Source organism: Trachurus japonicus, chromosome 10 (genome assembly GCF_045865225.1).
Source record: "Trachurus japonicus isolate A0001 chromosome 10, Traja_1.0".
In the NCBI taxonomy this organism is placed as follows: domain Eukaryota; kingdom Metazoa; phylum Chordata; class Actinopteri; order Carangiformes; family Carangidae; genus Trachurus; species Trachurus japonicus.
This window is the reverse complement of record NC_140916.1, coordinates 19,065,994-19,088,281: the sequence shown is the minus strand read 5'-3', so window position 1 is coordinate 19,088,281 and position 22,288 is coordinate 19,065,994. Positions and strand designations below refer to the sequence as shown.

The 22,288-nt window shown below is 42.4% G+C and overlaps 1 protein-coding gene and 2 pseudogenes across 44 annotated transcripts in view; all 3 read left to right on the top strand.

The window, feature by feature from the left end:
* The window catches only part of LOC146979773 (protocadherin gamma-C5-like), a 298,812-nt gene that overhangs the window by 255,224 nt on the left and 21,300 nt on the right, over positions 1–22,288 (top strand). For 4 of the 42 annotated variants that reach the window (XM_085789807.1, XM_085789806.1, XM_085789802.1 and 1 more), the window contains exon 1: positions 19,400–22,074. The exons of 34 other annotated variants lie outside the window; for them this stretch is intronic. In XM_085789807.1, coding sequence (XP_085645933.1) covers positions 19,579–22,074 — 2,496 coding nt within the window. In that variant the 5' untranslated portion in view covers positions 19,400–19,578. Of the gene's footprint in view, positions 1–264; positions 2,839–19,399; positions 22,075–22,288 lie in introns of those variants that run through there. 4 more of the 42 variants (XM_085789852.1, XM_085789851.1, XM_085789808.1 and 1 more) reach the window with 3 other exon arrangements.
* Positions 12,731–15,755, top strand: LOC146979775 (protocadherin gamma-C5 pseudogene; annotated as a pseudogene). The gene has a single exon (XR_015036914.1). The product of XR_015036914.1 is annotated as a protocadherin gamma-C5 pseudogene (transcript).
* Positions 15,845–20,180, top strand: LOC146979774 (protocadherin gamma-C5 pseudogene; annotated as a pseudogene). Its single transcript, XR_015036916.1, has one exon. The product of XR_015036916.1 is annotated as a protocadherin gamma-C5 pseudogene (transcript).

Genomic DNA, 22,288 nt, shown 5'->3' with positions numbered 1-22,288 from the left:
GACAGAGCAAAGTCATCTATCTATCTATCTATCTATCTATCTATCTATCTATCTATCTATCTATCTATCTATCTATCTATCTATCTATCTATCTATCTATCTATCTATCTATCTATCTATCTATCTATCTATCTATCTATCTATCTATCTATCTATCTATCTATCTATCTAGCCATATCACAGCTATTTCTGCAGTTTTATTTTACGTCCCTAAGTGCCGCTGTTGGTTAGTTTGAGGAAAAACAAGGTCCGTTCTCGGAGTCCTCCATCGTCTGGCTGATGCGTTATGAGGTTTGTCTTTTCATCTGAACTGTATAGTCCGACAAAGCATCCAGTGCTCAGCAATATGCTCGTGATCACATAATCTGGTCAGATTTCAACTAGATATTTTGTTTTTTCCATTCGTATTTTACGGAGCCTCTTGTCATGATGGGCGTTCTTTGTTGTGTAGCTGGAAAAGGATCATTTTCATGGAGGCTGCTGCTTCTCATCGTTTGCATCGCAGAAATGTCTCGCGGACAGGTCCGTTATTCTATACCCGAGGAGATGGCGACCGGCTCCCTTGTCGGCAATATCATTCAGGACCTAGGCTTGGACATAAAGCGACTAAAATCGGGGCGGGCTCGGATATTTACGGAGGACGGCAGTGAGTACATTGGTCTGAATGCAGAAAAAGGAACTTTGGTGGTCGCTAAACGTATAGATAGAGAAGAACTGTGCAAGCAAGTGTCTCCCTGCTCTCTTCATTTCCAAATTATCCTAGAAAATCCAATGGAGTTACATCGAATTGATGTAGAAATTACAGATATAAATGACAATGCTCCATTCTTTTCGAAAAGGGAATACAATTTCCAGGTTAGTGAATCTGCCTCACCAGGAGCTCGCTATTCGCTCGAGAGTGCCAAAGATCCAGATGTGGCACATAACACAGTTCAGACATACAAACTCAACCCTACAGATAATTTCAAATTAAATGTTGTCTCTCGGTCTGATGGAACAAAATACATTGAAATGGTTCTGCACACTGCACTTGACAGAGAAAGACATGAAGAGCACAAGTTAACCCTCACCGCATTTGACGGTGGTAATCCTCAGAAATCGGGCTCTGTCAAAATAAATGTCGTTGTTTTAGATGCAAATGACAATGCACCGGTATTTAGTCAGTCTGTTTATAGAGCAAGTGTTCCTGAAAATGCATCGAAGGGCACTGTTGTTTTAAGAGTCAGTGCCACTGATGATGATAAGGGAGGAAACGAGGAGTTGATGTTTTCGTTCTCTCACCATATCGATGGCGCAGCATCCCTGTTTAATATGGATCCCCACACCGGAGAAATTACTGTAACTGGTGCTTTAGATTACGAAAAAGCGAAAAATTATGAAATAGATATTGAAGCTACAGACAAGGGAGGGTTGGCAGACACAAGCAAGGTGCTAATTGAGGTGACAGACCTAAATGATAATGCACCTGTTATAAATATAATTTCCCTCTCTAATCCCATACCAGAGAACTCCGCCCCTGATACTGTTATAGCTATGATCAATATCAAAGACTTGGACTCAGGTAAAAATGGCCAAGTTAAGTGTTTCATTAGCCCAGATTTACCTTTCAAAATCAAGTCATCGTCGACTAATTTTTATAGCCTGATGTCCGACGATGTATTAGACCGCGAATCAGTGCCTGAGTATAATATAACAATAACAGCAATGGACGAGGGTTCCCCGCCTTACTCAACAAACAAAACAATTCATTTAAAAATATCAGACGTTAATGACCACGCCCCAATGTTCCCACAAGAATACCTGAATGCTTTCATCACTGAAAATAATTCACCTGGCATGTCACTCTTCTCTGTCAAAGCCAGTGACAAAGACTCTGGGAACAATGCGCGTATTTCTTATCTCCTTGAGGACAGCCAACTGAATGGGATGCCAGCCTCGGCTTATTTTTCTGTGAATGCAGAGAGTGGAGAGATACTTGCTGTGCGTTCCTTCGACTATGAGCAAACAAAAGAGTTCCATATTCGCATTAAAGCTCAGGATGGAGGCTCTCCTCCACTCAGTAGTAATGTGACTGTGAAAATACTGATCCAGGACCAGAACGACAACCCTCCTCAGGTTCTCTACCCAGTCCAGACTGGTGGCTCTCTGGTGGCTGAAATGGTGCCTCGTTCAGCAGATGTGGGCTATCTGGTGACTAAAGTGGTGGCTGTTGATGTGGACTCTGGACAAAACGCCTGGCTCTCCTATAAACTGCAGAAAGCCACAGACAGGGCGCTGTTTGAAGTGGGCTTACAGAATGGAGAAATAAGAACTATCCGCCAGGTCACTGATAAAGATGCAGTCAAACAGAGACTGACTGTTATAGTGGAGGACAACGGACAGCCCTCTCGTTCAGCTACAGTCATTGTTAACGTGGCGGTGGCGGACAGCTTCCCTGAAGTGCTGTCGGAGTTCACTGACTTTCCCCACGACAAGGAGTACAATGACAACCTGACTTTTTACTTAGTGTTGGCTCTGGCTGTAGTTTCCTTCCTCTTCATCACGTGTTTAGTGGTGATTATATCAGTGAAAATCTACAGATGGAGACGCGAGGGCCTGTTTTACAAATCTAGCGGGAATCTTCCTGTTATTCCATATTACCCGCCCCTTTACGCAGACGTCGGCGGTACCGGTACATTGAAGCAGGCGTTCAGTTATGAGGTGTACGGAACTGCAGACTCCCGGAGGAGTGACATGAAGTGCGCTCAACCATACAGTCAGAGCACTCTGAGTGTTGACCATACTGCTACCAGGACAGTGCCAAGGCCCAAAACAGAGTCAGAGAATATATTCACAGAGGTGAGGTCAGCGCACTCCGTGCTTTCTGAAAACTTCTGTCCCAATGTGTTTGTGTAGTTCACTTTATTTACCACTTTCTCACCATTGGAGGTACTCTGCTCAAAACCAATAGGTCCCCAGACTCTACTTGTGCCAAAAATTTAGACCAACACTGCTCTTTTTTCTCAGCCTTGATTTGGAACCGATTTTCACCCTCACAATTTTTACACTTTTAGTTCAAAATGCATCCCAGGCTATTTTCAAATAGCACTACCCCAGCAATCTAGTTGACTATCATATGTACAGAGGCCACATCGAGTCTATAATCTATTCTATAGAGTATTATCAGATTTAGCTATTTTTTCACTTGAATTTTATTCTTTCCTATTCATATTGATTCATTTACAAACTGGTGTTGGCTATTGTGTGTGTTCTTGTGTTGAAAGATAAACCAAGGGGAAAAAATATGTTGCCTATGTTTAGATCCCTTTCCACTTTGACAGAATGAATTATAATATACTGTATAGTTTTATCAGAAAGTATCATGTAATGACCTGCAGAAGTGTGAGAGGACAATACAAAAGAAATACATTCCTTCTCATCCCTGCTAAAGCTTAGCTACAGATTGCACTCACATAGAAACACACAACCATGCAGTGTGCTACTTTTTTCAGTGACCTAGTTCCCTTCCCAACACGGTACTGCCATAGACATAGAGCTGCACATACACAGGAGAGAGGCAGTTATGGACACAGGCACACTATAACAAGGTTAGTTTGTGTAGATCAATATATTAAAAAAAATGCACAGAGAGACAATAATACTGAATAACAGGTTTAGAATGTGGTAAAGGGGAAAAGGGATCTGTCAATTACAGATGCTAGTGAGACTGAGGACAAGGGAGAGAAGCAGTGTGACTGAGAGGCTGAGAGGCTGAGAGGCAGCGGGGGAGGGGAAGAGGCACGTGGTAACCGGCACACTCTCCACCATCCCTGTGCAGCATTTGTGTTACTGATGCTCGGCAGCCATTTTGATCTTCGGCTCTCTTTGTTGAAATATAGAGCTAAAGGAAGTCTTATATGTGAGAGAGACATATCAGGCTACGATTACTGACTGCTCTGTAAAGAACACAGAGTGAGATATGTCCTGATAGAGTATGAATGTGTGGAAGAGAAGAGGTGGGAAAGGGAGAGACATCTGGGTTACATATGTTATATAACAAACGATGAGGGGATGCCAGAAATCAGGACAGAGGCTTAATGTATTTCAGTGGAAAAATTTAGTGAAGAAAAAAAATCAAGCTTTCTACAAAAAAAAAAAAAGCCTCAAAAGTAGAAGACTGTACAGTACACTGCTAACAGGAGCATAGTAACAGACTTGGATGGCTGCCTCCTGTAAGAGCCTGTGAGGGCTCATGTGTGCTGCAAATGAAAGCCATGCATACAGTTGTTTTCCCCTTTGTTGTGTGGTAAAAGTGACAGTGTGGTCGACTGGGCACAAGTAATGCTGTCATTATAATGATGCCTGTGGTGAGGAAATGAATGCATGTGTGGTGTGCAATATCTTTGTGCTTTCAGAGCTGGCGCATGGAAACAACATTTGTCTTCAGTTTAAGCTTCACTTAAACATCTAGCTTGATGCATTCGGGATGAATAAATGCTTGTTTGATGTGGCTCAGGATAGTCTGTCTTCAGTTATGTTTGCTAAGTTCTGCCCAGTTTTGGAGGAAGTAGCATCAACCAGTGAGCCTGGTTGGCTCGCTCTGTGTGGTGTATGTGTTTTTAGCAGTAAAGTCTGTGTGATGCTCATGGTGTGAAAATAGAAGCTGACAAACTACAAAGCAGAAACTTTTAGTGACTTTAAGGTTAAGTGAGTCAACCCCCATATCCGCTGGAAGTAGTCTGTCATCATTATCTGCCCACATCTGTGTCTCCTTTACCTGTTTCAACTGTGTTTGAACCATTATGTCTCATTTTCTCAGGTTTATAGTTGCAAACGTTTTTACTGAGTACCATAAATTCTTTTGACCGCAGTGTCTCCATAGGGGTCAAAGCTCACAGGAAATCTTTGCAACCACCTAAACAGTTCAGCTTCTTTCATGTGCTGTACCCTATTCAGTGTGTGAATATCTCATCTTTCTGTATAAGAAACCTGTGTTGGAGATGTCGTCAGCCATCTTACGTGCTAGGCAAAGCCCCCATTGTCAGTTTATTAATCCGGATACTGACCACAAAACTGTAATCACATGCAGGAGCTCCTGGTTCCCACAGACCTCGGCTCTTTTTTTAGTGTTCCGTCCTCTTAGCCAAGCTGTCTGGTGTGCAGCTGTGTTTCCATGTGTGCACCAGTGGGGCCCATCAATATACTGTGCGCTGTGAGTGCATATGTGTGTGGGGGTGTTGTAAATGTATAAACCTTCATTGTATTGTCGTTGATATTTGAGATAGCAGGCCTTGGTGTTTGAGTTCTTCCCACAGAGGAGATGAACAACGCAATTCATTATATGAAAAGAGCAAAAATAATAAAGTTTGTAGATGCCTGATTTTAAATTTGTGTACAGTTGTTCTGAAGTGGCCCATCAAATTATTTGTATTGTGTCTTCTCAGGGAGATTTTATTGCTTTGAGGGGCTAAAGTGCAAAAGATTCCTTTCAAATATGTTTATGTTCAGTGCTTCATACTCTTCCCAACTGATGACTGCTGGGGCCTGTCCCATTGGGACTGTTGTTCTGTTTGTTTAAACAAAGAGTAATCTCCTCTTCAGGAAGCATCCATCCTTTTGTTGTCAGTGTTCTGCAGCCCTTTTGCAGCCTCTAGTACTTACAAATTTTTCATGTGTGATATATTGTTTGAAAGGACACAAGACATGTAAAGATGGCAAATATATTGTTTAAACACTCTCTCTGTGGTGTGTCAGTAAGGACAAGGTATTCTTGTAGATATTTATTCATGATCAAGTGGGGTTGTAGTTGGTGTAAGGATCTGGGTGTGTGTGTGTGTGGGCGTGTTTGCATGTGCATGTGGTGTGGTCATTCAGACTCACACCAGGAGGTATCTCCACACTGTACTGTAAACTACAAACTTACTTATGTAACTAAAGCTCAGAGCCCACGCAACAGGAGTTATCTTGACAACTGCTGGGCTGGGTTGCTCTTCTCACTGGTAGGAGATGTGGGTCATATACTTAACCCTTTGAAAGTAAAGGAGCTTGTTTTTTTGTTTTTTTTAAGTATATTTTTGGGCGTTTTTGCCTTTATTTGATAGCACATAGTGAGATAGACAGGAAAGGGGGAGGCAGAGAGAGGGGAAATGACATGCAGGAAAGGTCTGCCCAACGCGGCATTCGAACTGGGTTGTGTGTGTTGAGGACTGTAGCCCCTACATGGGGCGGCCGCCTTAACCACTGCGCCACGCACCGCCCCAGGAGCTTGGTTTTTAAGCTGATAACCCCTCTGTGCAAGAACTACTTTCACTAGTTTATTACCTTTATTGAATGTTTCAGGTGCATTAGATTGATGGATAGCAGACAAAAACTCATTGTTGACAGTTTCCTTCGCAAGGAAACTGAAGAGACAGAAAGCATAATGTTAGTTTGCACAATGTCAGATAAAACAGGCATATTTTCTTAAGAATATACATATGATGTTGTCTTTTGATGTGTGATATCAGTTGTGCCAGAGGCGGAAGTGTGGAGGTCAGTACTAGCTGATAGGATTACACTAGAGATTACCTGGGACGTTGTAATATGGGGCAGTGGCCGAAGTGTGTCAAGATTGCAAAGACTGAGAGACAACATTTGGTGTTTCTCAGGGTAGGGCATGATTGTATGTGTGTGTTTGTATCTCAGAAGCTGTCAAACCATATCCAGCCTCCCCCCTTTCATACGTATGACATGATTTAGGATAAAGATATGGTCTTTTTCGACAGGAAAAACAAACATCAATGCAGTACATAAATGCATGTTCTCTCATGGACATGGTGATTCTTATAATGTAGCTGTCTGTACAATATATTACATTCATGTATTGATTATCTCAACTCTATTAATATATTGAATCCTAATTGAGTGATTCTATAAAAAAAAAATACTTTGATAATTTTCTTATATCACTGTTGTTAATATTGTGGCTGAAACTGGAGGGTTCCTGTTCATCAGTCGTTCTTGGTCTGTAGCAGTCTTCCATTTCTCTCCTGATCTCATTCTCTGCATCCCTCCCCTCCCCCTCTCCAGCTGCACCACTCTGCTGCAGAGAGAAAAAGAGAGAAAAGGAGTGGGAGATTGCTCAGTGTAGGACATTATGTCCTGTCTATAAAAAGACATTAAACACCAAATTGTGTCATTTCATCCCTGTGTAGGTCATCATGATGATAACAAGGGGAAATATCTGCTATGCAGTGTTTTACATCCATTTGTTGAGTGACTCTGTAAAAGCCATGTGGTCTATAAACATGTGCTGTGTCTGAGGAACGTATTATCACCATACACCTGTGTGTATCTTTGTGTGTATGTGAACACTGTCCCTCCGTCCTCCCTCTGTCTTTTCCTTGTCTCCTCCATGTTGTTTTTGTGACTCCTTTTTTTGCCACCATTGCCAGCTTGCAGGAAGCAGGGTGGGATGCAAGCAAGCGAGGTTGGATGTGTTACCATAGCAACAAGCTGACTCACTGGCAGGACTGTACCATTTTCACTGAGCCACAGGGGGTCGGCAGCAGATGCAGCCACCAGTGTGTGGTGGTTCTTTGTACTTGTTACTGGGAGGACAGAAGACACCCCTATTTTGAGCAAATAGGTGCAGCACCCTCAGTCCTGGGGTGGGGATGATGATGGAGAAAAGGGAGGGGGAAGGGGGGGATCATGGCTGCCTGTTATATTTGTCCTCATCAGTGCTGCCCTGTTTGTTTTGTCTTCCCTTGTTTCAACAAGCCCATGTGCCCATGATTATTGCATTGTTTAATATAAAGGCTGAAATCAGCCAACATCTTTCTAAATTCTGTATTTATATAATATGAACAGAAAAACAGCTGTAGAATCCTTTGTGTCATTGTTTTTCTGTGTGACCTGTTTATTTCACGTGTGGTATTTCTATAGAGCATCCTTATGACCTTATGTTATTTCTCGAGCTTTGCTCCTTTTCACACATCCAAGATATATTTATTTTTATCTAGACTGCAGTAACGCAGTATATTAGAAGGTCCCTCTTTGCTCAGTAAAAGAAGCTTTAATATGCGCTCACAAAGACCATCATGCACACATCAGCTGTGACAAACACAGGGTCACAGATCAGAGAATCTCATTAATAAGGCATGGATTTATCTCAGGGCATCGCCTTGAGGCCCCCTGCTGTTGTTATGAGGGTACTGGCTTTGTGCAGCAGTGCAGTGTTTTGGTTTAGGCTGAAGTGGTCATATTTATATAATAGTATATATTTATATACTTCTATTTGAGCAGGGAGTTGATTAATGTGCCCAGTTTCTAGTGTATGACATGATCTAACCTATTGTACACAATTCAGTGAATGCTGGTGACACAGACTGTAGAACCATGACAAGAAAGATTTTGTTAAAGCTGCTACAGTGATTTGTCATTGGAGTGATAGTGTCATTCTCTACCATTTATCTGAGGTAGAGCTACCGCCTCTGTCTTTATAAATACTCATTTTGTTCATTGTACTGAAGAAAAGAAAATATATAAAAGTTTTTGTTTTGTTTTTTGTTATAATAATTATCCTCTTACAAGGACAGCAATACTAAAAGATTACCTCAAGTTCTATCCTCTCTCTCTCTCTCTCTCTCTCTCTCATGCTCATTCACTCACACACAATCCCTCGACCAATGTGAATATATTGAACTTTTAACTATGATATAAATGTTATGTTATTATAATGATATATGAAATTACTGTATAACATCTTTGTATTTGTTTGCATTGCAAAGCATAAAGTGTGTGCTGATGGCCACTCAGTCTTGTCAGTGCTGGCCTAAGGCTTACACAGTTGCAGATCAAGTGATGCATAATTGTTTCCACATTTGTAATCTTACCAGTTAATGTAAACACACAGCCAACTGTGAGCAATCTAGTTATCAGAAATGGTTTATTATCAAGCAGAATAAACAGATATTGCACAGACTGTAAAATCAACACACATAATCACAACCTCCTTTGTTGTGTGAGACCCATGGTAAGTATGTTGGTTACTGCACTTCCCGAAGCCAGACTCTGTTTTCTGACCACCAGTCTAACCGATGTTCTTTCTGTCTTTTTTTTCTCTTTCATGTCACCCCCCTTGTTGCCTGATGTTGTTCCTGTTTCCTCCCTGACTCCTACTAAATCCTGAATCACCAAATAAGGTAAGAAATAGTTTTTATCACCATTGTTGAAACAATGAAACACACACATAGTGAAATCTTTCATGAAGACAGATTACTAATGCACTGACAGCTGAACATCATGCTCTAGATCACCAAACAGTTATATGACACAAACCACAGCAGTCGCTACAGTTTACAAATATCACACATTGGCTCTGAGTCAAGCAGTTAATCCGATTTACCACAAGCAACAGACATGTTAACATACCTCACAAAACATCTAGCACTACTGATGACAACATCAACCAGGTGTTGATGGACAGACCTTTTGTTAACATCAGATGAGGAGTGACAGTGTCAGTGCCTTGATGCTTAAAACATGATGTGTTTGTTTCTCTGGATTACACTTGTCATTACATTGTCACAATTTACATTTTACAATTTAAAATTTTTCTCGGGGTATCAGATGGCAACTTTAACTTTTTGAAAATATTTGGAATCAGTGGTTCAGCACATTTATACATACATTTATTTTTGGTTGCTGAAAAAGTATTTCACTACATTTCAACAACACATTTTAACAGTCAGATAGCTCTCCATACTAACTGGCTTACAAGGCTTAAGAAAAGTATTGGCAGGAAAGGCCAACTGTTAAAGTAACTCATGCCTGAATTAAGGTGCAGTGGTGAGTACTGTCCAGCTCGGTCTTGAATTTTAGGCTTCGATTTGGTGCTCTAGACCAACATGCACATTATATCGGCAATCAGAGAGCATGACATCACAGTCATTATATAAAATATTGTTGTGCATATATTTATATATGCACTGTTGCCCACAAAGTTGGAATACAATGTTTTTTATACTCCTCTCATGATTGTGACAATGAGATTCATTCTTGATAGATAATGTGAATATCTTTTCAAAACTGGTAACTCGGACTCAGTATACAATCATTTCACCTGGTCAAGGTGATTACTGATTTGTATAAATAGGAATAAAAAGAGCAATGGGGTGATAATCTATGCCTCTTTTGTACCCTTGTGGCTGGTGCTGTACACCACACTGTCTAAAATGTTTAAAAGGCTCTATAAATAAAGTGTGTGTGTGTGTGGGGGGGGGGCAATGTGTCTGAAAACACAATTATTCCAACTTTATGGGCAACAATGTATATATAGAAAAATACAAACTATGTAATACAAACATATAACATGAAGAAGACATCATAAAGCTACCTGCAGTATTTGAACATATAAGCAACAACTGTTTAAACACAGGCAAGACGCTGTGCTCTTGAGTTGTTCCAGGCATAGTTACCAGTGTTTTGGGTTCAAAGGGCTATAACTACAACAGTTTAATGTTGAAAACATAAATGCACACATATCCACATTTTGTTTAAAATGATTCCAAGGGGTGTTTATTTGGAGGGTGTATTTTGTGATGCTGTTGAATTGTGTTGTTATACAGTGAGGTGTTTAGGTTATCTAACCTGCCCTCACTGATCACTGGGCCACCACAGCACCACATTTGCCCTAAATCAAGTAGACAAAGACAAGTCAAAACTTATATAATACAGACCAACGACAACACCACACACTACAGCTTTGAAACAATATCAGATAACTAATGTAACAAACAAAACTTAAGCATACTGTATGTTGTTTATAATTCATAGTTTTTATTGGCCTCTTGTATTGAATTGCTTCACTGCTTGTCACTTCACATGTAACTTTTATCCTACTCATTTTCAATACTAACCAAAAGTTAGTGAGCATAGTCATGTTATCAACGACTAGGAAGATGGGCTAGGCACAGTAGTTCTGACAGTTATCACCCCACAGTACTTTCATATACACTGGCCAACTGGCAGTGTGTCAGTGTGTAAATGTTGTTATCACCCAGTGTTAATGTTTGTACAGTTAATCCTGTAATATAGTGGTCATTTGTCCAGGATGTTAAAGCATAATGGTCCAGTCTGTATGAAATATAGATAAAATACGAGGACAAACTGAATGCCTCTTGTTTTTATCCTGATAAAATATCCATAAGCTTACTGTAGACCCTAACTAGTCTAGCACATACACTATCAAGCATGTCTTAAAACTTTGTGAGTGTGATGAAAAATATATGTGCTATGCGTCTAAATATGTGCATTGGCAATAAGCTTGTTGATTCATCGTGCCTATAAATAGTCTGAACTAATAAATAACATTTAAAAAATTGTTAATACTTAAACGTAGCATTGCTTCCTTTACAATATAATCCTAACTTATCTTCCCTGTTGTAGCTATATCATTAGAATGACATATTTTCATATATTGTGTCGTTATAAGTGTGCATTTCGAGCTTTCACCTAAGCCCGTCGTTCACAGCAGTAAACAAAACAAAAAAAGACATTAATAACTAGTGCTTCTGGCATTATATAATCTTGTGCGTATTCCTGTATTCCGTTAGTAAAAGAGTGAGGGTGTTGATTTTTTTCGCCTCATGGATCTGTCTTCAGTGAGAGCCTGTGCCTCTAGCTGCTTCTCTTGCAGCAGCAGCTACCGGCCGCCTGTGTGGCGCTGTCCACCTCCGTGGTGCTGAAAGCAGCCTCAGCGCTCTCCCCCTCCCTCGCGTTGTCTCTCACTCTGCCTCTCTCTCTACATCTCCCTCTGTCGCCCACCTCCCTTTAAAGCAGATGAAAACCTGCATTTATTTGTTTGTTTGTTTTTCATGTTGATTTACATAAATTGTGTCGGATAGATTTACCTCTGAAATGTATTATCATTTTATGTGTCAGCGTATTATGCCCGCAGCCACACAGGCACATTGCATTGTCGTACTATAGGCATGGTTTTTAAAATAATTTGACCGTTGTAAGTATAACTCTAATCTGTCGGTAAAATGTACAACTGGTCGATGATATTTGGGTAAATAATACGTTCTGTGTGGGTGTGTGAGAGAGAGACAGAGAGAGAGGGGAGAGAGAGACTACCTCATCTGAGCTCCCCCTCCCTTTTCGTTTGCTCTACAGACCTCCATACGGGTATTTCACGTTGGCTGCTGATAGAATTATTTATCTGTGGCTTGTTCAGAGCTGTGAACGCGTCATGACGTGTGTGTAGGCTGCACTGTCTTTCTCTGGCCACAGGAAGGCAACGAAGAGCCTTGTCAGCCACTCTGGCATGTGCATGCAGGTAGATAGTGGGAAGAGCACAGATGGATTAAGGACAAAGAATTATATGACTTATACAGTGGTCAGTCTTTCAGTTATATTCAAGACCATGTACTAGTCATCTATTGTCTAAAGCTTATCATTTATATTTTGTATACTGTGTAGTCATTATATTTCAACCTAAAGTCTTCACATATATTCCAAATGAGTAATGGGCAAACTGTTAAATGGCAGTATAAACTCTTGATATTAAATGAGTAGCATGTGATTTTATATCTTGTGTTTAACATTTTTATTTATAGTCACATTATTTAAACAATGTAATAGGTAACGGGGAGATTGTTACATTAGTATTGTATTTTTTATTTTATTTTATTAAGTCTTTTGGGATGATGCAGAGGCGTTGTGAGTAGTATCTAATGACAGCTCATATAACAAGAATCATGGAAACCAGAGGGTTTTTTTGTGTGATCATACGTCACTGCTCTGTAGATATTCACTGCCACGATTGGTGGTAGTGGGTATATTTATTCCACCAATAGCAACCAGAGCTGTACAAAGGGATCTACTCCGTCTTACCGAGTAGCTTCGCCGTCTTAACCATTGCAATGTTCCGCACTGGAGGGGGAGGATATGCAGACACAAAGCATGACTGTGACTGTTATGTATGTGGACGCATTTACATTGGATTATAGATCGTCTCTACTTAATAATTTAGGAAATTTGGATCGGAGTAAGAAGATATGGGATTTATGGAACGAGGAATAATGAGGAACAAACTGCCTGCATGGCAGGTCTTTTTATGGTGGCATCATTTCTTTCTGTTGTGGAGTACAATAGATGGACAGACCCGCTACAGCATCCCGGAGGAGGTGAAACAGGGCGCTGTGGTAGGAAATCTAGCCAAAGATTTGGGTTTGGTTGTATCTGAACTGTATCGACGCAAATTGCGGATAACCTCGGAATCTGGGAAACAGTTTTTTAGTGTCGATTTAGGAAAGGGAGAACTGGTGGTGAGTGACAGAATAGATAGGGAGGAATTGTGCGGACAAAGGCCGTCATGTTTGTTACCTTTGGAGCTGGTTATAGATAACCCTCTCCAGCTACACAGAGTCGAAATTGAAATACAGGATACAAATGATAATGCTCCTAGTTTTCTGACTAAAGAGAAAGTATTGAAAATTGCAGAGTTGGTAAATCCAGGCGCGCGATTTCCTCTAGAAAGTGCACAGGATCCAGATGTTGGAACTAATTCTATACGTTCATACCTCATAAGCAAAAACGACAACTTCAAGTTGACTGTTAAAAACCACAAGGACGGTAGAAAAATCCCTGAACTGGTTCTAGAGAAACCTCTTGATCGAGAAAAGCTGTCTGTACATAATCTCATCCTCACCGCTGTAGATGGCGGAGATCCGGTGCGCTCAGGAACATCTGAAATAAAAGTCATAGTACTTGACAACAATGACAATGCTCCACAATTTGAGAAACAGGTATATGAGACCAATATCAGCGAAAAGGCAACACCTGGATCTGAAATACTAAAAGTGAAGGCTACAGATGCAGATGAGGGACTGAATGGAGAAATTGAATATTTCTTTGCTGAGCAAACTACGGATTTAATTTTGTCATTATTTGACATCGAACCCTCTACTGGATCTATTGTTGTCAAGGGAATTTTAGACCATGAAACAAACTCTTTACACAGATTTGACATAATTGCTAAAGACAAAGGCAACCCTGAGATGGATGGCCATTGTAGTGTCGAAATTAAAATAGTTGACATCAATGACAATGTTCCTGAAATAATAGTGACGTCTTTAACAACACCTGTGCCAGAGGATTCTGCCATTGGAACAGTTATTGCATTGATTAGTGCAAAAGACCCAGATTCAGGTGACAACGGCAAGGTTACGTTGACCGTGTCTTCCAAATACCCCTTCAAGTTAAATCCATCCGTATCTAATCATTATTCATTAGTGACGAATGGGCGACTTGACCGTGAAAAAAATGGCCATTATAAAGTAAAGATAAGTGCTAGTGATTCTGGAAAACCCCCTCTATCGAGTGAAAAAGTAATACTCGTGGAATTATTAGATGTAAATGACAACCCACCAGTTTTCTCCCAGACTTCTTACGTCGTTTATGTAAAAGAGAACAATCCTCCTGGGAGGATTTTATGCTCAGTATCAGCCTCTGACCTGGACTTTGGTGAAAACGCTAAAATCTCTTACTCTATACTGGACTCTAAAGTGCAGGACGTTTCTGTCTCGTCGTATGTTTACATTAACTCAGATAACGGCAGCATCTACAGCATGCACTCGTTTGACTATGAGAAACTGAAGGTGTTTCAGATTCAGGTTCAGGCAAAGGATCAGGGCTCTCCGTCTCTCAGCAGCAACGCCACTGTCCATGTTTTTATCCTGGACCAGAACGACAACGCCCCCGCTGTTATTTACCCCTCCTCCGCTGCCCTGGGCTCCCTCTCTCATCAGAGGATGCCCCGCTCCGCTAAAGCGGGTCACCTGGTCACTAAGGTGACGGCCGTGGACGCCGACTCGGGCCATAACGCCTGGGTCTCCTACAAACTGGCAGAGGCCACAGACGCCTCTCTGTTCACCGTCAATCTGTACACAGGGGAGGTGAGGACTAAACGCGCTGTGTCCGAGCAGGACGACTCCTCTCAGAGGCTGCTCATAGAGATCAAGGACGACGGGGAACCGGTCCAGTCCTCCACCGTCACGGTGTCCATCCTGCTGGAGGACGCTCTCCATGAGCCCATCTTAGACCTCCGACACAAAGCGGCCGAGCCCAGCAAGAAAACTGGGAGAATCACCCTTTATCTGATTCTGTCTCTGGCCTCGGTGTCCGTGCTGTCTCTGCTCACTTTCCTCATCTTAGCGGTGAAATGCATCAGGAGCAGCAGAAGCAGCGGTAGTTGCTGCATGAGACGGAGCGACTGTGATGATTACAAGAACCCCAACAGAAACCTGCAGATTCAGCTCAACACTGACGGACCTATAAAGTACGTGGAGGTCCTGGGAGGAGACATGTTGTCTCAGAGTCAGTCCTTCAGGTCCTGTATGTCTCCGATGTCAGAGTACAGTGACTTCACTCTGATTAAACCCAGCAGCACCACTGACTTTAAGGAGGTGATCAGTGTCCTGGATGCGTCTTTACCCGACAGCACCTGGACCTTTGAGAGCCAGCAGGTGAGATGAAACAATCATTTATCTGGTGAAAATCACAGCTATGCTATGGTGCAAGGAAGAGTCATATCATAGTCTGTAACCCTTATCTATCTATCTATCTATCTATCTATCTATCTATCTATCTATCTATCTATCTATCTATCTATCTATCTATCTATCTATCTATCTATCTATCTATCTATCTATCTATCTATCTATCAAATTCTGAAAACCATGATTGGCAGACTGTTCACAAGCAGACAGTTAGTGTTCAAGACATCTGCAAATACCGTTTACGTTTCAGCACCACTGAATTGGACAGCGACTCTAGGTGGGACATAGTGATGCTTACAACATTGGCTTGTGATTTAACTGTATGAGCGTGGGCTCTGCCTCCACACCTTATACTGTGGAGACCGTGGTTGTACACCTCACGTTACTTTATCCAGACGAATCTCCTCTCTTTCTTTTCTTTTCATTCTTTCACATCCCAAAACCCTCAGATTAACTGCCTTTGCTCTGAGTGAAGGAGAACAGGCACAATAGACTCTGTGTCTTTAAGAGTGTCGATCTGTTCCCCTCTTATTGGATGGTGGATATGGATGCTGTGCACCAATAGGATTCAGGACTGTACAAAGCAATCTACTCCCTGCCCCCCTGCAGCCTCGTCGCTGTAACACTTATACCGCACAGAGCCAGAGGAGACAGAGCTATGAGCTCGTGTTTTACAATATGAAAATATTATATTTTGGTTCACATCCATGCTCAGCAATTTGGGATAACTGTTCCATAGGAATAATACCCGCGATGATGGATTTTGTGATTTTTCTATGCACTGTGTCGACTGGAATTAATGTGTTATAACGGACCAGAGATGACAAAGAGAGTGGGATACCGAGACTGGAGATGGCAGGCGCTTTGGTGGCATCATTTCTTTCTCTTGTGGACTACAATAGACGGACAGACTCGTTACAGCATCCCAGAGGAACTAAAACAGGGTTCTGTGGTAGGAAATCTAGCCAAAGATCTGGGTTTGGGATTATCTGAGATTTTCGACCGTAAACTGCGAGTCGCCTCTGAGGCTGGTGAGCAGTATTTCAGTGTGGATGCGGGGAAGGGCGAGCTGGTGGTGAATGACAGGATAGACAGAGAGGCTTTATGTGGACAAAGCGCCAGCTGTGTGTTGCCTTTGCAGGTTGTAATTGAAGATCCTTTACAACTTTTTCGAGTTGAAGTTGAAATACAAGACATTAATGATAATTCGCCCAGATTCCCATCAAATGATATCACATTGGAGATAGCTGAATCTACAGTTGTAGGTGTTCGGTTCCCATTAGAAAGCGCCATAGACCCAGATGTGGGCAGTAATTCATTGAAATCCTACACTCTCAGTAAAGACGACTGTTTTAATATTAGAATTAAAGAGGTTGCCGGTGGTAGAAAAGTCCCTGAACTGGTTTTAGCAAAACTTTTAGACCGAGAGAAAAAGGCTCTTCATCAGCTTTCGTTGACAGCCCTAGATGGAGGCAATCCAATGAGATCAGGAACCTCTCAAATATCTATTAAAGTTCTTGACATAAACGATAACGTTCCAGCTTTTGAGAAAAACTTATATAAAGTGTCTGTTAATGAAAATATTGCAGAAGGTGCATTGATTGCACAAACGAAAGCCTCAGATATGGACGATGGTCAAAACGGAGAAATAGAATACTCGTTTGGAGCGCACACATCAGATAATGTTATCTCTGTTTTTAGTATTGATCCAGTATCGGGAGCTATTTTTCTTAAAGGAAAATTAGATTTTGAATCAACTTCAAATTATGAAATAGACATAAGTGCAAAAGACAAAGGCATTCCGAGAATGGAGGGGCACTGTACTGTGCACGTTGAAGTTTTAGATGTCAACGATAATCCCCCAGAAATAATACTCACCTCTCATCCAAAACCAGTGCGCGAAGACTCGCCTGATGGCACCGTGGTTGCTTTGCTCAGTGCTCGAGATCTTGACTCTGGTGATAATGGTAAAGTAACACTGCAGCTCCCTAAGAAATCTCAGTTTGCCCTGAAACCGTCGTTCTCACGAAACTACGCACTTGTTACCAGAGGAATTTTAGATAGAGAAAATATTTCCGAATATAACATTGAGATAACAGCCACTGATTCAGGCTCTCCTCCTCTGTCCAGTAAGAAAACTATACCAGTCATCATCAGTGATGTGAATGACAACCCCCCTGTATTCTCTCAGCCCTCCTATAATGTCTATTTAAAGGAGAACGGGGTACCAGGATCTATACTGTACTCAGTATCAGCCTCTGACCTGGACTTTGGTGAAAACGCTAAAATCTCTTACTCTATACTGGACTCTAAAGTGCAGGACGTTTCTGTCTCGTCGTATGTTTACATTAACTCAGATAACGGCAGCATCTACAGCATGCACTCGTTTGACTATGAGAAACTGAAGGTGTTTCAGATTCAGGTTCAGGCAAAGGATCAGGGCTCTCCGTCTCTCAGCAGCAACGCCACTGTCCATGTTTTTATCCTGGACCAGAACGACAACGCCCCCGCTGTTATTTACCCCTCCTCCGCTGCCCTGGGCTCCCTCTCTCATCAGAGGATGCCCCGCTCCGCTAAAGCGGGTCACCTGGTCACTAAGGTGACGGCCGTGGACGCCGACTCGGGCCATAACGCCTGGGTCTCCTACAAACTGGCAGAGGCCACAGACGCCTCTCTGTTCACCGTCAATCTGTACACAGGGGAGGTGAGGACTAAACGCGCTGTGTCCGAGCAGGACGACTCCTCTCAGAGGCTGCTCATAGAGATCAAGGACGACGGGGAACCGGTCCAGTCCTCCACCGTCACGGTGTCCATCCTGCTGGAGGACGCTCTCCATGAGCCCATCTTAGACCTCCGACACAAAGCGGCCGAGCCCAGCAAGAAGACTGGGAGAATCACCCTTTATCTGATTCTGTCTCTGGCCTCGGTGTCCGTGCTGTCTCTGCTCACTTTCCTCATCTTAGCGGTGAAATGCATCAGGAGCAGCAGAAGCAGCGGTAGTTGCTGCATGAGACGGAGCGACTGTGATGATTACAAGAACCCCAACAGAAACCTGCAGATTCAGCTCAACACTGACGGACCTATAAAGTACGTGGAGGTCCTGGGAGGAGACATGTTGTCTCAGAGTCAGTCCTTCAGGTCCTGTATGTCTCCGATGTCAGAGTACAGTGACTTCACTCTGATTAAACCCAGCAGCACCACTGACTTTAAGGAGGTGATCAGTGTCCTGGATGCGTCTTTACCCGACAGCACCTGGACCTTTGAGAGCCAGCAGGTGAGCAGGAAACAGCAGTGAATTGTAATCATGACAATGTAAACATCATAGCCATTTTATTGTGTAGAAGATGTAATCATATAATTCATCTGAATCATCACAGTTTTGCATGTCTCTTTCATAAATTTCGATTTCATTGTTGAAAAGCAAATAGAAATGTTTTTGATGCCCCAGAAAAAATAATAATGCCGGTTTTCAGGCATGTAAAAATGTATTGTTACACAAACACATTGGAACAATTCAGCACCATTAGAGCGGACAGCGACTGTGAGACGTGGCTAATGTTGTGTAGCGTTATAACATTGTGAATGTATTGGGGCTATTGTTCACACTCACATTGAGACGAGATAAATATTCAGTGTTTATTATGCTTGTGCATTTTCCCGTGATGCATTATCTATTTCCACTTTCCACTGATAATTATAAGATACCAGGTATTTTTCCATATCAGAAATGTGTCATACTCACACAGAAACAAGCACACAGAGAGAATATTTGCTGCCACTTTAAGAGTGTCGATCTGTTCCCCTCTTATTGGATGGTAGATATGGATGCTGTGCACCAATAGGATTCAGGACTGTACAAAGCAATCTACTCCCTGCCCCCCTGCAGCCTCTGCGCTGTAACACTTAGAATGCGATGAGCTGGGGGAGAGACAGCAATGCGTTCACGTTTTCTAAGATTTAAACAAGAAAAATCAGCTTTCAACCATGCTTACACACTGTGATACCGTTTGTTTGGGATTTTTTCCTACTATCAAGGATTCCAGTACAGCTATAAATGATATCCCGATTGGAATTAATGTGCTATAACGGATCAAGGATGACAAAGAGAATGGGATACCGAGACTGGAGATGGCAGGCGCTTTGGTGGCATCATTTCTTTCTCTTGTGGACTACAATAGACGGACAGACTCGTTACAGCATCCCAGAGGAACTAAAACAGGGTTCTGTGGTAGGAAATCTGGCCAAAGATCTGGGTTTGGGATTATCTGACATTTTTGACCGTAAACTGCGAGTCGCCTCTGAGGCTGGTGAGCAGTATTTCAGTGTGGATGCGGGGAAGGGCGAGCTGGTGGTGAATGACAGAATAGACAGAGAGGCTTTGTGTGGACAAAGCGCCAGCTGTGTTCTACCTCTGCAAGTAGTTGTTGAAAATCCTTTGCAGTCTCATCGATTTGAAGTGGAAATAAGAGACATAAATGACAATTCACCTCGTTTTCTTACACAGGAGATCAGCCTTAAAATACCAGAATCCGTTGCGCTTGGCAAACGCTTTCCTTTGGAGAGTGCAGAAGACCCAGATGTTGGAGCCAATTCTTTAAAAACATACTCTCTTAGCAAAAATGATTATTTTTCTCTAAAGTTTAAAGACACGAAAAACGGGAAAGCCGTGCCAGAGTTAATATTAGAAAAACCATTAGACCGAGAAAATAACGCTGTCCATCATCTGTTGTTGACAGCATTAGATGGAGGAAACCCAGTGACATCGGGAACGTGTAAGATCACCATTACTGTGCTTGATATTAACGACAATTTTCCAGTGTTTAACGAAAATGAATACAAAGTCTCTTTAAAGGAGAACAGCACTAAGGGAACGTTTGTAATAAAACTTACAGCCACAGATGCTGACGATGGTCTTAATGGTGAAGTGAAATATTCTTTCGGGTCCCGCACCCCAGAATTTGTGTCATCAACATTTGAAATAAACGACATAACAGGAGAAATTGTATTAAAAGGATCATTAGATTATGAAAGGTATAAATCGTATCTTATCGATATAACTGCTAAAGACAAAGGTGTCCCCGAAATGGAGGGTCACTGCCGTGTACAGCTAGATGTTGAGGACGTAAATGATAACGCTCCAGAAATTGTTCTCACTTCAAAACCCAGTCCAGTACGTGAAGACGCAAAAAGTGGCACAGTAGTGGCTTTGATCGGTGCTCGAGACCTTGACTCTGGTTCTAACGGTAAAGTGAGTCTACGGCTTCCCAAACATTTTCCGTTCGCTCTTAAACCATCATTTTCTAATAATTATGAACTGGTTACCAGTGGATCTCTAGACAGAGAGAGGTTCTCAGAGTATAACATTGAGATAACAGCCACTGATTCAGGCTCTCCTCCTCTGTCCAGTAAGAAAACTGTTAATGTCATCATCACTGATGTGAATGACAACCCTCCTGTATTCTCTCAGCCCTCCTATAATGTCTATTTAAAGGAGAACGGGGTACCAGGATCTATACTGTACTCAGTATCAGCCTCTGACCTGGACTTTGGTGAAAACGCTAAAATCTCTTACTCTATACTGGACTCTAAAGTGCAGGACGTTTCTGTCTCGTCGTATGTTTACATTAACTCAGATAACGGCAGCATCTACAGCATGCACTCGTTTGACTATGAGAAACTGAAGGTGTTTCAGATTCAGGTTCAGGCAAAGGATCAGGGCTCTCCGTCTCTCAGCAGCAACGCCACTGTCCATGTTTTTATCCTGGACCAGAACGACAACGCCCCCGCTGTTATTTACCCCTCCTCCGCTGCCCTGGGCTCCCTCTCTCATCAGAGGATGCCCCGCTCCGCTAAAGCGGGTCACCTGGTCACTAAGGTGACGGCCGTGGACGCCGACTCGGGCCATAACGCCTGGGTCTCCTACAAACTGGCAGAGGCCACAGACGCCTCTCTGTTCACCGTCAATCTGTACACAGGGGAGGTGAGGACTAAACGCGCTGTGTCCGAGCAGGACGACTCCTCTCAGAGGCTGCTCATAGAGATCAAGGACGACGGGGAACCGGTCCAGTCCTCCACCGTCACGGTGTCCATCCTGCTGGAGGACGCTCTCCATGAGCCCATCTTAGACCTCCGACACAAAGCGGCCGAGCCCAGCAAGAAAACTGGGAGAATCACCCTTTATCTGATTCTGTCTCTGGCCTCGGTGTCCGTGCTGTCTCTGCTCACTTTCCTCATCTTAGCGGTGAAATGCATCAGGAGCAGCAGAAGCAGCGGTAGTTGCTGCATGAGACGGAGCGACTGTGATGATTACAAGAACCCCAACAGAAACCTGCAGATTCAGCTCAACACTGACGGACCTATAAAGTACGTGGAGGTCCTGGGAGGAGACATGTTGTCTCAGAGTCAGTCCTTCAGGTCCTGTATGTCTCCAATGTCAGAGTACAGTGACTTCACTCTGATTAAACCCAGCAGCACCACTGACTTTAAGGAGGTGATCAGTGTCCTGGATGCGTCTTTACCCGACAGCACCTGGACCTTTGAGAGCCAGCAGGTGAGCAAACAGTGAAATAATATTTTATATATAAATTCTCGCGAGGGATTCATTGTCATTTCTCGTGTGTTATTGTCTGGGTTTTTTATATTTAATTCACGAAAGGATTTTAAGCATCACCCACTCCAATCCATACAGGCTAAAGAAAATCAAAGCATCAACGTTTCTTTCCGATGTCTTTTCTTCTTTTTTACGATCTCAACATTGTCAATTT